Genomic DNA, 12,787 nt, shown 5'->3' on the forward strand with positions numbered 1-12,787 from the left:
ACACGAGAAACTTAGAGCTGCTCTGGTATATTTTTCTTTTTCTCAAAATAAAAATCTTACTTATTATTCACATTTGAAAACAGAGGAACCAGGACAGTCATTACAACAACAGGCAGACCTACGGTATAGCACCTACAGCATCTATCTAACAGCATTAAAACTGTCAGTGTTCAGTGCTCAGTGTATTGTCTAAGAAGCAGTGATGGTTCTCCCACCTGGCTCTTCCATGGTCCAAGCTTCACATTTCATCGGGGGGCTGGGTTCTGAGGGCACACCGACACCGGCCATGTTAGCAGCCTGGACCTTGAACTCGTAGAACTGTCCCTCCGTCAGATTGTCAACCTGAAGATACAGAGAGAGAGAGAGAGAGAGAGAGAGAGAGGTGTGATTATTAGATTCAGTTAATAACTGAGAGAATTTTCTCAACGCATAAACACTTCATCCTTCAATTTATCACAAACATTTAACACGAACACATCTGGAGATATATGGTTTTCACTGGACAGGAAGGGACTGAAAAACTGTCATCTAAAAATGAACTAAAGCTGTCAGACTCAATCAGCTGATTTATGCTTCCTTATAACTGATGAAAACACTCTTACATACAATCAGATCTGTAAAAGTTTTTGTTAAAATGTCCCCAAACAAATCTACCAATTTTATGAATGTATAATATAAAGTATGACTGATGCCACTCACCGTGCACATTCTCTCCGTGACGGCCTGCAGGTTGTACTCCTGCCACGCCAAACTGTCAGCGTTCCTCTTGTCGACGTAGTAAGCGTTGACCTTGGAGCCGCCGGTGTGTTTGGGTTTCCTCCAAGCCACAGTTATGGAGGAGCCGTCACTGCTCAGCATGGTGATGCCAGAGGGAGCGCTGGGAGTTGCTGGATCACACAGAATACTTAACGTTAGTTTGCATTTTAGATACTTCATTGGCACCCTTACACAGAGTTGTAATCAGTATTTTAAATTAGAAAATACATCTGTGTTTCATTATTTCCGTTAACGCTGGGGTAGGCAGGGATCTGGAAAAACCACAACAAGAATATACACCCTACTCCTGCAGGTCTCGCATCTCTGTCCTGAGCCCCTCCCACCAGGCCACCATGGGCATATGCACGCACTTCATATAGTAACCCTGTGTTTCCAGTACATTCATTTATTTAATCTTATATCATTCTAGAGCTGCACACAGCTCAGTCACTTAGCCCCTCCTTGCTGAGCTCTTTCTCTTAGCTAGCTAGCCACCTCATCGTCCCTCCGCCTTGTTCCCCACCGCTGTGGACTGCTTCACTGGGAGCAGAGTGGGCAGCAGCTTCGGAGGAGGGTCAGTCTCTAGAGCTGCTGCCCACTCTGCTCATGGCAAGGTGGTCTGTGGCAGCGGGGGAGTTAGACCGAGGACACACTGTGATTGGAGGCTCTATTGTTAGCTACATAAAAGTGAACTGTAGTTGTGAGCCTTTAGCTCCGGTTAGCAGAAAGCTAAACGCTCATCCAGTACAGTTTTATTTCATTTATTGTCAGATTCTCTTTTTGATAAGCTCATCTTCCTTTTTTGAGTTGCTTTGCAGTGTAGGCAGTTGTTGCAAATGCTGGGATAGCAACGGTCTCTGCAGGATTCTCCGTCATTCAATTGGGCTTTCACCGAGGGGACGTGTCTTTATTTGTAGAATAGCCAAAAGGAACGCCCTCTCTCTGAAATGACTTCTGATTGGCCAAAGTCTTCTGTCACAGGCTAGATTTTTTAAAGCCTGAAAACAGAGCCAAGAGGAGGTGCAGAAGTCTAGTTTTCTCTGAGTATACTTGAATTACAACATGCTCAAAGTTTATTATGGGATTTTTGCACAATGACGCCAAAATAAAACTGCCTACCCCAGCTTTAACTGTGAGCTTTGTGTGCCCTTTGCGCATTTGCTTTTTCAAACTAGATTCATCTAAGCTGCCACAACACCACGAAGCAATTTAAAAACACATCTAACAGAAGGTTTTAGCACCTTGACTGAATAACTGCTCAGTAATTTTAAACAGTACAAGTGGGTTTTATTTGTGATCCTTGTGGCACCAAGCAGTGTATACTATTACTACTGTGTATGGTGACTTTGAAAATATGCAATTCTGTGACTGAAGCACATAATGCAGAGTGAAAGTGGACACAGTGGGAGCTGTGGGTAAGTCAGGTGGGAGAAAATCAACTATTTCATACGTACCATAATCCACCCCTTTGCCTGGACAGAATAATGACATGAGTATGATATTGTAAGATAGTAATCTTATTACCTTTTGTTTTCAGGTACATTTTTACCAACGTACTCATCGGCGTCTTTTGAAACAGTTTTTAATTTGCACCCAACATTTTCTTTACAACCTACCAGCTTTAATAGCATTTTTTAAAGCACTTTTCATTTATTAAAAATGATGTTGCTCTTACCGAGAGCCGGCATCACAGCGATGGGAGAGGACTCCTGTGACTCCTCACTGAGGCCAAAGACGTTGACGGCTTGGACACGGAAGGTGTAGGTCTCTCCTGGGATCAGGCCGTGAACCACAAACCTGACACACATTTCATAAACATTTGGATTATTTCATCAAAATTTGCTGCCATTATGATCTTTTTGGTGTCTAATAGTGCTGACAGCACTTTACTCTCGTGCCTGTATGTGGTGTTTCTATGTAAATATTATATTTTAATACATTATATATATTTATAGGTGAGTCAAGCAGATGGTTATTGTCCTAAATTAGTATCATGCAATAAAAACTGTTCCTTTTGGGTGGACTAAAGAGCCTTACATTAAAATTCCTTTATCTAAGGCTCACAGGTGCAGAATTGGGGATAATAAAATTACAGGTGGAGTGGTTTGTCTAACAACTGATGATGAAGGGAGACTCCTCGCGAGGAGCTGCTGTATCTTACTATCTTTCTTACTATATAATGACGAAAACGGTGTGTGTGTGTCTGTTCCACGTTTTTCTCCTCACTGACTTGGTCAATCCATGTGAAATTTGGCACAGTGGTAGAGGGTCATGGGAGGATGCCAATGAAGCAATATTACATCAATTGGTCAAAGGGGGGCGCTATAGCAACTGATTGAAATGTCAAACTTTGAATGGGCATATCTCATGCCCCGTATGTCGTAGAGACATGAAACTTTGCACAGAGATGCCTCTCCTCATGAGGAACACATTTGCCTCAAGAACCCATAACTTCCGCTTATATAGATTTTCCACCATTTTGAATTTTTTGAAAAACTTTTCAAATGGATCTCTTCCTAGGAAGTTTGAGCGATGTGCATGAAACTGGGTGAACATAATCTAGGGAGCAATATCTAAAGTTCCCTCTTGGCAAAAGTTGGAAAACTTACTAAAACTGAGCTTCTATAAGGCAATGAATATTGCGGAGGGCGTGGCTCATCACATAAAGGTGTAGAACATCTCAAGGGTTTCACCCATCACCACGCAACTTTGTAGGCATATGACCACACATAATCTGAGGGGACCCCTCCATTATTGACCCCATCAAACAAAATGGGGGCGCTAGAGAGCTCATTTCTTATCTAGGCCTAACCGCCATATGGATTTTTACTAAACTTGGTAGATATGTAGAACAGGACGCCTCAAGGTGACTGGAGAAATTTAACTCTAATTGGCAACTGGGTGGCGCTATAACAACAGAAAAATGCTTCAAAATGGCTAAAATGCGACCGATCGCTGTGGCTCCCCCTGTGGACCAATGTTTTTCTAATTTTTGTTATGACTAAGTCATGGTATAGTATGCTGTACTCAGTGGGTATGGACTAGTTTATATTCATTACATAATGTGCTTTTTGCTCAAACCGGCTGAGTTGCAAAGAATGTAAAATGTAAAAGCTGAATATAATTAATAATAAAGAGCACTGCCACACATCACTTCATTGCCACTTGTACCCATGTGAGATATGCAGCAAATATTTATGATAGAAAAATAGATAGATGTGTTTGAAAACCTCTGAGCCATGACTTGGTTTCTTGTTTTTTTTTCCATTCTGGATTTAACGTCTTGAGATCTAATATCCTTTAAACCCTCCCTGACTTTGGAGCCACAGCAGGACTCTGTCAGTCCTGAACACTCACCTGGAGCATTTAAAGGGTTTGTGGTTACAGGGGAACCACTCCTTGGATCCAGCGACACGGCCATCGATGTAGTACCCCATGAGGTTTTTCAGAAGTTTGGGAGGCTCCCACTGCACAAACACAGATGACTTGGTGTTTCTGGTGGCAGTAACCTTACCGGGAGCAGAGGGGACGCCTGTTCAGGAGGGGAAACAAGTTTTTATCAGATACTAGTGATGATACAATATTTAACATTAATGGTTTCATTTAGAGGTACGCTCTTTGTGTTAAAAATGGATCAATATTTAAGAGTTAAATTTCTAAATTATAAGTGGATTTACAAAAAAAACAAAACATTTATCATCTACAGTGAAGAAATCCAGGAACATCTGAATGCAGATATAAAGCAAAAATTGATGATACACCAAATCAGACCCATTCAATCACAGGAATTTATTGCTTGACTTTACCTGACAAACATTTACCATCTGCACTTTCTGGCAGCAATGTACCGATTCACATCATTTGCTAATAATTATAACTGGAAAAAGACAAAATGCTACTCATGAACCAACCAACACTGGGAAGGTGCCCTTTTCAATAAAAACGTGAGCTGTCACTTTGTGAACAAACACAACATTATGTAAGTTTTGGGTCTGTGAAACAACAATGTGAAGTTAGAGAGGATCTGAGTTGAAGGATGTGACTGAGATTTGAGTAAGGAGAGGTTTAACTGGGCCTCTCCACAGAATTTTAGCTGAAAACCTCACATACTGTATACCAGTGATACTCAATTTACATCCTGTGGGCAAAATCTAGCCCGTGACAGGGTGCCGGGTGGCCCACTAATCATTTTCTAATTAACAATGAATATAAATTGATTGACTCTGACTGTCGATAAGGTGCCACAGTGGACAAAAAAGCGTCTTGGCAAAGATGAGTGTGGACAGCAAATGGTAGAAGGTTGAATAAAAGCCTTTCATACTGTATACTGATAAATATTATGAATGTTTGTCTATTAATTGGCCCCTGGACACCTTTCATTTTGCAAAAGTTTACCATGGGCAAAGCAATTTGAGTATCCCTGCTATATACCCTTGACTTCAAGAAGATCAGTGAAAAGTTTTATGGGAAAAGAGTGGTGTTTAAAGTAAGAAAATACAAGTATATGCATTTTATATTTTGGCACATATTGTATCTGGCATATAATAAATGCAAAACAATTAATGCAGAGATACATGCTGACAAAATCTGACCTGAACTACAAGCAGAATCAGATGGGTCAAATTTAATGGAGAAAAAATATCTTAAATATGATAAAGCATGGTTCCCTACAACACAAAGTACTGTACACATATTATTTTTCCTGTGTGCTCTACGGATCGCTCCTGGTTAGAACACACACGCACACACAGTGGACGAGCTAACTAATGTGTGATGTTACAGCAGCATGAAGACAGTGCTTTAAAAAAGGTGTTTCCATTAAACTGTACATACCCAGCGGCAGCTCAATACCTGGAACATACAGTAATTCACTTTTAACAAAAGGTCAATGTGAGGGCTTCATGCATGTTTACAGTGCAGAATGTTCCCTAAAAACTCCTGTGGTGTTTATACAAATACCAAAAAGCAGTTTTAGAGGCGTTCCATCCTTAAGAGGATTCAATTTTGGAAAAAGACCGTTACACCAAAGTTCATTAATTAGATTAAAGAGTAACCCATAACTCCACCTCTGGAAAAGATATACATTATCAAAGGGAAACAATCGCTCCTTGAAATCATTTGGGAGTCCCTTATTACAGTATATGGAGAAAATATTGTGATGAGACTGGCAGGCGAGTTGTAAATGTAGTGGCCCTCTGCAGTTGAATTATTTGAACTCCTGTTAATACTTGATTGTACTGGTATGTTCCATGGAAACTATGTCTTTGTGTTTGATACACAAACAATGAGAGCATGACATGGATACAACAATCTGTGAACTCTCTTTGGATGAGAACACAGTTGCTTCCACAGTAAGGGATTTGAAAATTAATAAAGATATTACTGGGGAAAAAAGGACTTAATTCTGGGTGAGATCATATGTAAAGCTCTATGAAAGACACTTAATATCTCCAGTTTTGGGACCGAATTTTGCGCTTGAAAGCAACCCAAAATTTCAACATTTCTTTCCGGCTCACTGCAGATTTTACCCCTGAAAAATGGATTTTAGTCAATAAATTCTGTTGTGAAAAGAAAACCAAAACAAAATAAGTACAGCATCTAACCCAAAATATATTTGAAACATAGACCAACATGAAATCAAAAAGAATCATCTGTTTTCATTTTTTTAAATGATCTCTTTGGATCAAGGTTTGTCTCGAATATTTTGTTTGTTTCTCTTATTGACACATAAAATGTTGAATCCTGCAGCACAGTTTATCTGTTTTAAAAATATAATCTGTGTAACACACTTTGGACAAGTCATTTGTGCCTGATGTGTCAAGTATCAGTCAGTGTGTGTGTGTGTATTTGTGTGTATTGTACTTTGCTGTATCACAGTGTGTGTGAAGGTCATTGCACTGATCCCGGCCCTTACCATCCTCATCCACCTTTTGGATGGGCTCAGAGGGCTCGGACGCCTCGCTGGAACCGTGCATGTTGACTGAATACACTCGGAACTGGTACTTTTGCCCGTCTTGCAAATCAAAAACCGGGTAACGAGGGGAGTGCAGTTCGACTGCCGTGTTGATCCGCTGCCATGCTCCAGTGCCTGCTAAGCACTGTGGGAGAGTCGGGGAGGGGGGAGGGGGAGGGACGTGAGAAGGTACAGCCATCTGCGACAACCTCATCAATGTAGCACAAAACACAAGGTGGGGCTGACAGGGTAGAGGTCGTGTGTTGTTGCATAGTTGGGGCTCAGTTTAGTTTTTATTTGACGGACTAAAGTAACTCAACAACATAAAGTGTGTGTGTCAGAATGACATTAAATCACACTGAATTTTTTGGCAAATATTCCTAAGACTTGGCTGAATTTAAAGAGTTGTTATAAGGATCTATAAGGAGGCAAGATGAATGACTGAACAAAAAAACTGAAGACAAATTCTGTTCAAAATCGCAAACTAACACACGTCATACCATTCATACTCAGTATGATGCAACATTGAGTATGCAGAGAGTTCCAACTGCATTGTGTGTAGATTTTGTGTACATGAGAAATGCACAAATATATTTCGGATTAGCAAGAATGTCTAAATATGAGACGTGAGCCTACTGTGCAGATGGTTCTGACACCAGCCAGCAACAGATGTGAAAAACACGAGAACTCACATATATATATATATACACAAACTGTAGAAAACATACTTAACACTAAAATATTTAATCATTTTAATACGCCTTTAAATAATACTGGAAATAACAAACTGAGTGGAAGACATGTTAATCTTCATTTGTAATTAGGGTTGCAATGGTATGAGATTTTCACTGTGCGATAACTGTCTCAGAAAATATTATTTCACTGTATCGCAGTATTTAAGAATACATCTTAGTATCAGTCAAAATGACCCTTAAAGGAATGAAAACGTAGGGTTATTATTGGTCGAACAAATGTTGTAGTGCAATAATTGAAACTTGAAACCATTTTGTTAATGGAAGTGTGTGTAAAAAGTCTCACCTTTAAAAATAACTAAAATAAAGGTGAGATTCTCCATCCATTGCATTTTTAAAAAATATTGTAGATAAGCAAATGTACACGGTATGATAACCGTCAACTTATATATCATCGTATACCTTGAAACCGGTATCGCTGCAACCGTATTTGTAATAACATACTTCCATTCAGCAGTACCTCAGATTGGTGACGTCATGATCGATACAATAATGTGATGCATAGAAGACATATTGCTTCAGTATCTGGTGTGAACAATCTGATGGTAGTGGCAAATTTAATCCTTAATTCAGTCGGTGCACTTTCAAAATGACATTTTACTCCAGAATAAAACTAAACTACAAATTAAAGACATATACAACAAAAATATATTACATGTGCAAAGAGAAAAACATAATGATGTTTGCACATTTCTAAGAAGTTATGCAGATACTAATACATCTGTACCAATACTGACTGGTACTACTGATCCTGCCGATGTATCATTTGTGCCATCTACCTATTTTCTAAATTTCTAGCATAAGATTAATTGTCAGTTATCTTTGTGAAACTGTACGTGACCTTCATGTGACGGACTTTTTTGGCCATTTTTGATTTTGTAGAGCCCCAACAGTGACACATGGTGAGCTTTAAGTGCTTTCATGTTTATTTGTTTATAATATAACATGAGCATAAACAACACATGTAACCTCTTAAACTCTGATGGATTCAGCAGTACGTCCATCTCTAAACACTCACTTGCTACTTGTGTTTCTAATGGAGACCTCAAAAGGTTCAATTTATCAGGATGAATTGTGGGGAACTGTGAATCAAATGATGCATAAGATTTGTATAATAACCCCATTTGATAAAGAATAACTAATCTGGGGTTTGAAAGTTTCATCCACATTTAACATCATATCACTTCACTGATATGCTGGGACAACCAGAGCTGCATGTGATGCTGTTATGCAGTTTGGGAAAAGATACATTAAATTAAAATTTCAACAAAGTTAAGGGAACTGATAAGGAAAGCTGTAAGTTTAAGAGGTTAATGTCTTGTTTATCTCTTCACTACAGTACAGAGTTTAACAGTGGGCTACACTGATGGAAACGGATGGCCACACACCTTCTCGATGACATACCACAGCGGCGCCCGTCCACGAGGGCTGGGAGGCTTCCAGCTCAGCACGACATACGATTTGTAAATCTCCGATGCATGAACATCGGTGGGCTCTCCCGGGATCGTTACGTAGCCTAGATTGGGAGTGAACGATGTTGAGGTCTAAAGTTCAAACAGCAGAACCTGCTGCAGAAGTCCCACATTATGCTTTATTTGTACTAGTGTTTTAAATAATGTATTTCATAATATTATTTTAATAAATGGAGTTTAAATCCCTGGATGGCTGACAGCAGCATCTTTTCCTAATTCCAATAAAGAGCTTAAATCCTGTCCTATTTAAGCTGACGTGTGCTCTACTGTTTCTTTCTCTGGTCTTTCTAAAAAGCTGAGCCGTGAAAATTTTGGTTATTATTTGAATTAAGTTCTATACTGGCTAGGAACATCTGTTCTTGGCATTTTAACAAAGATAAAGTGATTATTTTAATGTGCATGTGCAACATATCCATTGCCACAGGAGAGCTGTTGCTTGCTGGCAAAACAAATCATCTTTTTTCAGCTTTTTAAAAAGAAAGACGAGAAATCACATTAAGCAACGGGAAAAAAAACCTAAATCCTACAGGCACAGATATAATGTGAGTTTTAAATTTCTGTAAAAGAGCCGTTTTAAAACTCTTCGGACCTAAAGTTTGGCAATAATTAAGGGCTTCACAGTAACATGTGGGACTTCTACAATAGCCTCGTGTGAAAAATGACAACATGTTTTTTTAATTTTTAGTGTTTGTGTTAAAAGTTTGTTTTAAAGTAGAGAAGGGGACACTCGACACACGTTGGAGTAGGAAGAAAAAAACTTTACGTGGTTTAATGGAAAACATTTAAAAAACACTTCAGACGATTAAAGAATGAGTGGAAGAGGTGGAGTTAAATCAAAGATGGCACCACAACAGTTAGAAAGGGAGGAGACGGGGAGATGGTTTGATCTGTGATGCATTAAAATCAACAAGTTAGAGCAGATGACAGATTAGTTTTGATGTGAAAGTGTAGATGATGAGGCTTTTTAAATACTTTTGGTTTAAGTATCATTGATTTTAACATTTTAGAGAAGCTTGTCTAGTGTGTAGAAAAGTATTTTTTTTACTGACATACGATACAATAAAAATATAATAAAGGAATTCTACATTTATGTCACACCTATATGGAAAAGAGCGAGGTTGACTTTGTAAAAATCAGTATTTCATATCTCAGAATTCAGTGTGAACAAGATTGACAAATATAAATGATTTAAGATTAAAGAAAAATAATCTCTGACACCTTCATTACAAAATTCTTTTTTTAATGATTATTTTTTCAGGTTTTTAGGCCCTTAATGGATAGGACAGCTAAGTGAGTGATGGGGGAGAGAGAGAGAGAGAGAGTGAGTGACACGCAAAGGGCCGAAAGCCAGAATCGACCCTGGGCCACTGCAGTGAGGACAGATCCTCTGTACATGGGGCGCCTGCTCTAACCACTAAGCCACCGACACCCCACAAAATTTTGATGTTAATCTCAGGATTCTGTCTTGGTTAGTGGCTGAAAATGTTTTAAAGGTGCCACGTTTCTTGTGACATCATCAACCTTAAGTCAAAATAAGAATAATGTCAGGATTTTAATCTCATAATTTTGATACGAGATTTAAAACCTTGCTCTAAGAAATAAATCTGAAGATAATAATCCAATGTGATGTATTTTCAGAATAATAAGATTTTGATTCATGTGGCGTTTATGATTTGTTAAATGAGAAAGATGAGAGATCTTAATCAACCAGAAAAGCTGATTTGTTGTTATAATGTTTGAAACATTTATGTTTATGTGATGTACTGCAACAAGCCGTAATGATCAGCTATGAGGTGATTGATGGGATGTTAATTTGAAAAGGAACAAGGATAACATTTGCTTTTAAAAAAAAAAAAATCAAACTGCGTGTTTATTTCCTGTACAATTCTAGTTTTAAAATTTGAATGTAAAGTTTATGATGGTGCTGATGAGGTTTGCAAAGAGGGACAGGTGTTAGTATCTGTGTGAGGTTATGATGAAGTGGTGTGAAAGGATTAAAAGCAAATCTCTGAACCGGGACCAGTCTTTGTATTCTACCGTACCTTCCAGGTCATCATCCTTGATCACTATGTCGTATTTTCCTTCGATTTTTATCACTGTTGCAGGAGACGACAACAACAGACCTGTTAGTAAACAGTCGTACCCCGTCGGTGCGTATTCTGTATTTACCTTCCTCGGTACCTTGCAGCCTCTCGCTCTCGGCGGGGTCGAGGGCGGTCACTTTGTCAGACTTGCGCGACGGCCTGCTGATGCCGGCGCTGTTCACGGCTCGGACCCGGAAGTGGTAGGAGTGGCCCACTTTCAGGCCGTGCACCGGGTATTTACAAACCTTCACTGGGGCATCGTTGCACTGGACCCAGGTGTCACTACCAGATTCACACCTACACAGAGAGGACATCGGCAGGAAATTAAATCATTTTCATGTTCTTAATACAATGAAGTTGGATTTTTTTTTACTGTGTAAAGTGACCAGAATTCACAATTGTTCCTTAAAAACCTAGTGCACACTTAGGGTACATCCACTTTTTATCATCAAATATTACCAGAAAACTGTAGTCCCAAGACCTTCTAACCTACTACATGACTCAAACTCTTTATATAATAATTAAATGTAAATATTGAAAGGATGATTAGTGTTTTTACACACTGCACATATTTTTATGCCGTGCACATTCCTTAGTCAATATCTTGCACATTTCACGCTTTGTTTTAAACTCTGTACAGCTGTTTTTATTTAAAAAGAGATATACTCTACATGTTTTTCATTCATTCATTTTATATTTATGATTCCTGACTTTTGCAGTACTTGTTTTTTTTTCTCCTCTCTTGCTATGTTTATTGTGACCATCATGCACCAAAATGTAAAACTAGAATTACCGAAGCTGTATGCCTCTGTGAGCCAGTCAAGTCGCAGTTACAGTTTACATCCATGTCTCTCCAGAGTGATACGAGGCCATGATATTTGACAGTGTTTCTAACAGGCTGTGGACGTTGCTGCAAAGAAGCAGTTTCAAGATGGGCACCAAAGATTAGAGTCACCGATTCAATATCTGATCAAATGTCTCCCCTTCTGTTCCTGAGATAGGATGCTGAATAATGGCCAGAATTTTTTTGTGTTTTATACACAACATGATGATGTCACAGTGAGGGTGACCTTTGACCTTTTAGATATAAACTGTCACCACTTCATTATTTTATCCTTTAAGACATTTGTGCGGAATTTTGTGATATCTAGCATATGAATTATTGAGTCATGGCCACTAACATGTTTTGTGAGGTCACGATGACCTTGACCTTTGACGACCAAAATCTAATAAGTCCAACTGGATATTTGGTTACTAAATTTGAAGGAATTACCTAAAGACGTTCTTGAGATATCTCGCTCACAAAAATGAGACGGATGGAAGGACAACGTGAAAACACAACACCTCTGGCATAAAAAAACCTACTTTGCAATAAACCTGTTTTTTCTGATATTGACAATTTTAATTTTCAGAGGCCTTTTTAAAAACACACAAGCCAACACATTCAAATCCAACAATAATAAAAGTAAACGGTAAATAAAATACATTAAACTTTAATGCTTCTTAGATAAATCTGTATTAATTCTTCACAATAGGTTGAAAACAAAAAGTCTGAGATAAAAATCGTCTGAAAAAATAAACAAATACTGATAAATCTGTCAATCATTTCTTCATTTAATCTATGAAATGTCAAAGAAACAGGGAAAATTGTCCATGTTCATTATGTCTTTAAATGTCTTGAAGCTGTAACCAGAGATTATTCTGTCAATTTACTGTTCGATTAATTGAAAAATTGAACCATACAGTGAAACAATGAGCTAAAAGAGGCTG

General features: G+C 38.5%; 1 protein-coding gene across 2 annotated transcripts in view; it reads right to left on the reverse strand.

The window, feature by feature from the left end:
• The window catches only part of LOC125882870 (myomesin-2-like), a 49,479-nt gene that overhangs the window by 18,419 nt on the left and 18,273 nt on the right, over window positions 1-12,787 (reverse strand). For both annotated transcript variants that reach the window (XM_049566815.1, XM_049566805.1), the window contains exons 12-16: window positions 11,103-11,314; window positions 4,114-4,288; window positions 2,432-2,553; window positions 700-887; window positions 216-342 (exon numbers count right to left, since the gene is read on the reverse strand). In XM_049566815.1, the coding sequence (XP_049422772.1) occupies window positions 216-342; window positions 700-887; window positions 2,432-2,553; window positions 4,114-4,288; window positions 11,103-11,314 (824 nt within the window). The remainder of the gene's footprint in view (window positions 1-215; window positions 343-699; window positions 888-2,431; window positions 2,554-4,113; window positions 4,289-11,102; window positions 11,315-12,787) is intronic.

This window comes from Epinephelus fuscoguttatus, linkage group LG3 (genome assembly GCF_011397635.1).
Source record: "Epinephelus fuscoguttatus linkage group LG3, E.fuscoguttatus.final_Chr_v1".
Classification (NCBI taxonomy): domain Eukaryota; kingdom Metazoa; phylum Chordata; class Actinopteri; order Perciformes; family Serranidae; genus Epinephelus; species Epinephelus fuscoguttatus.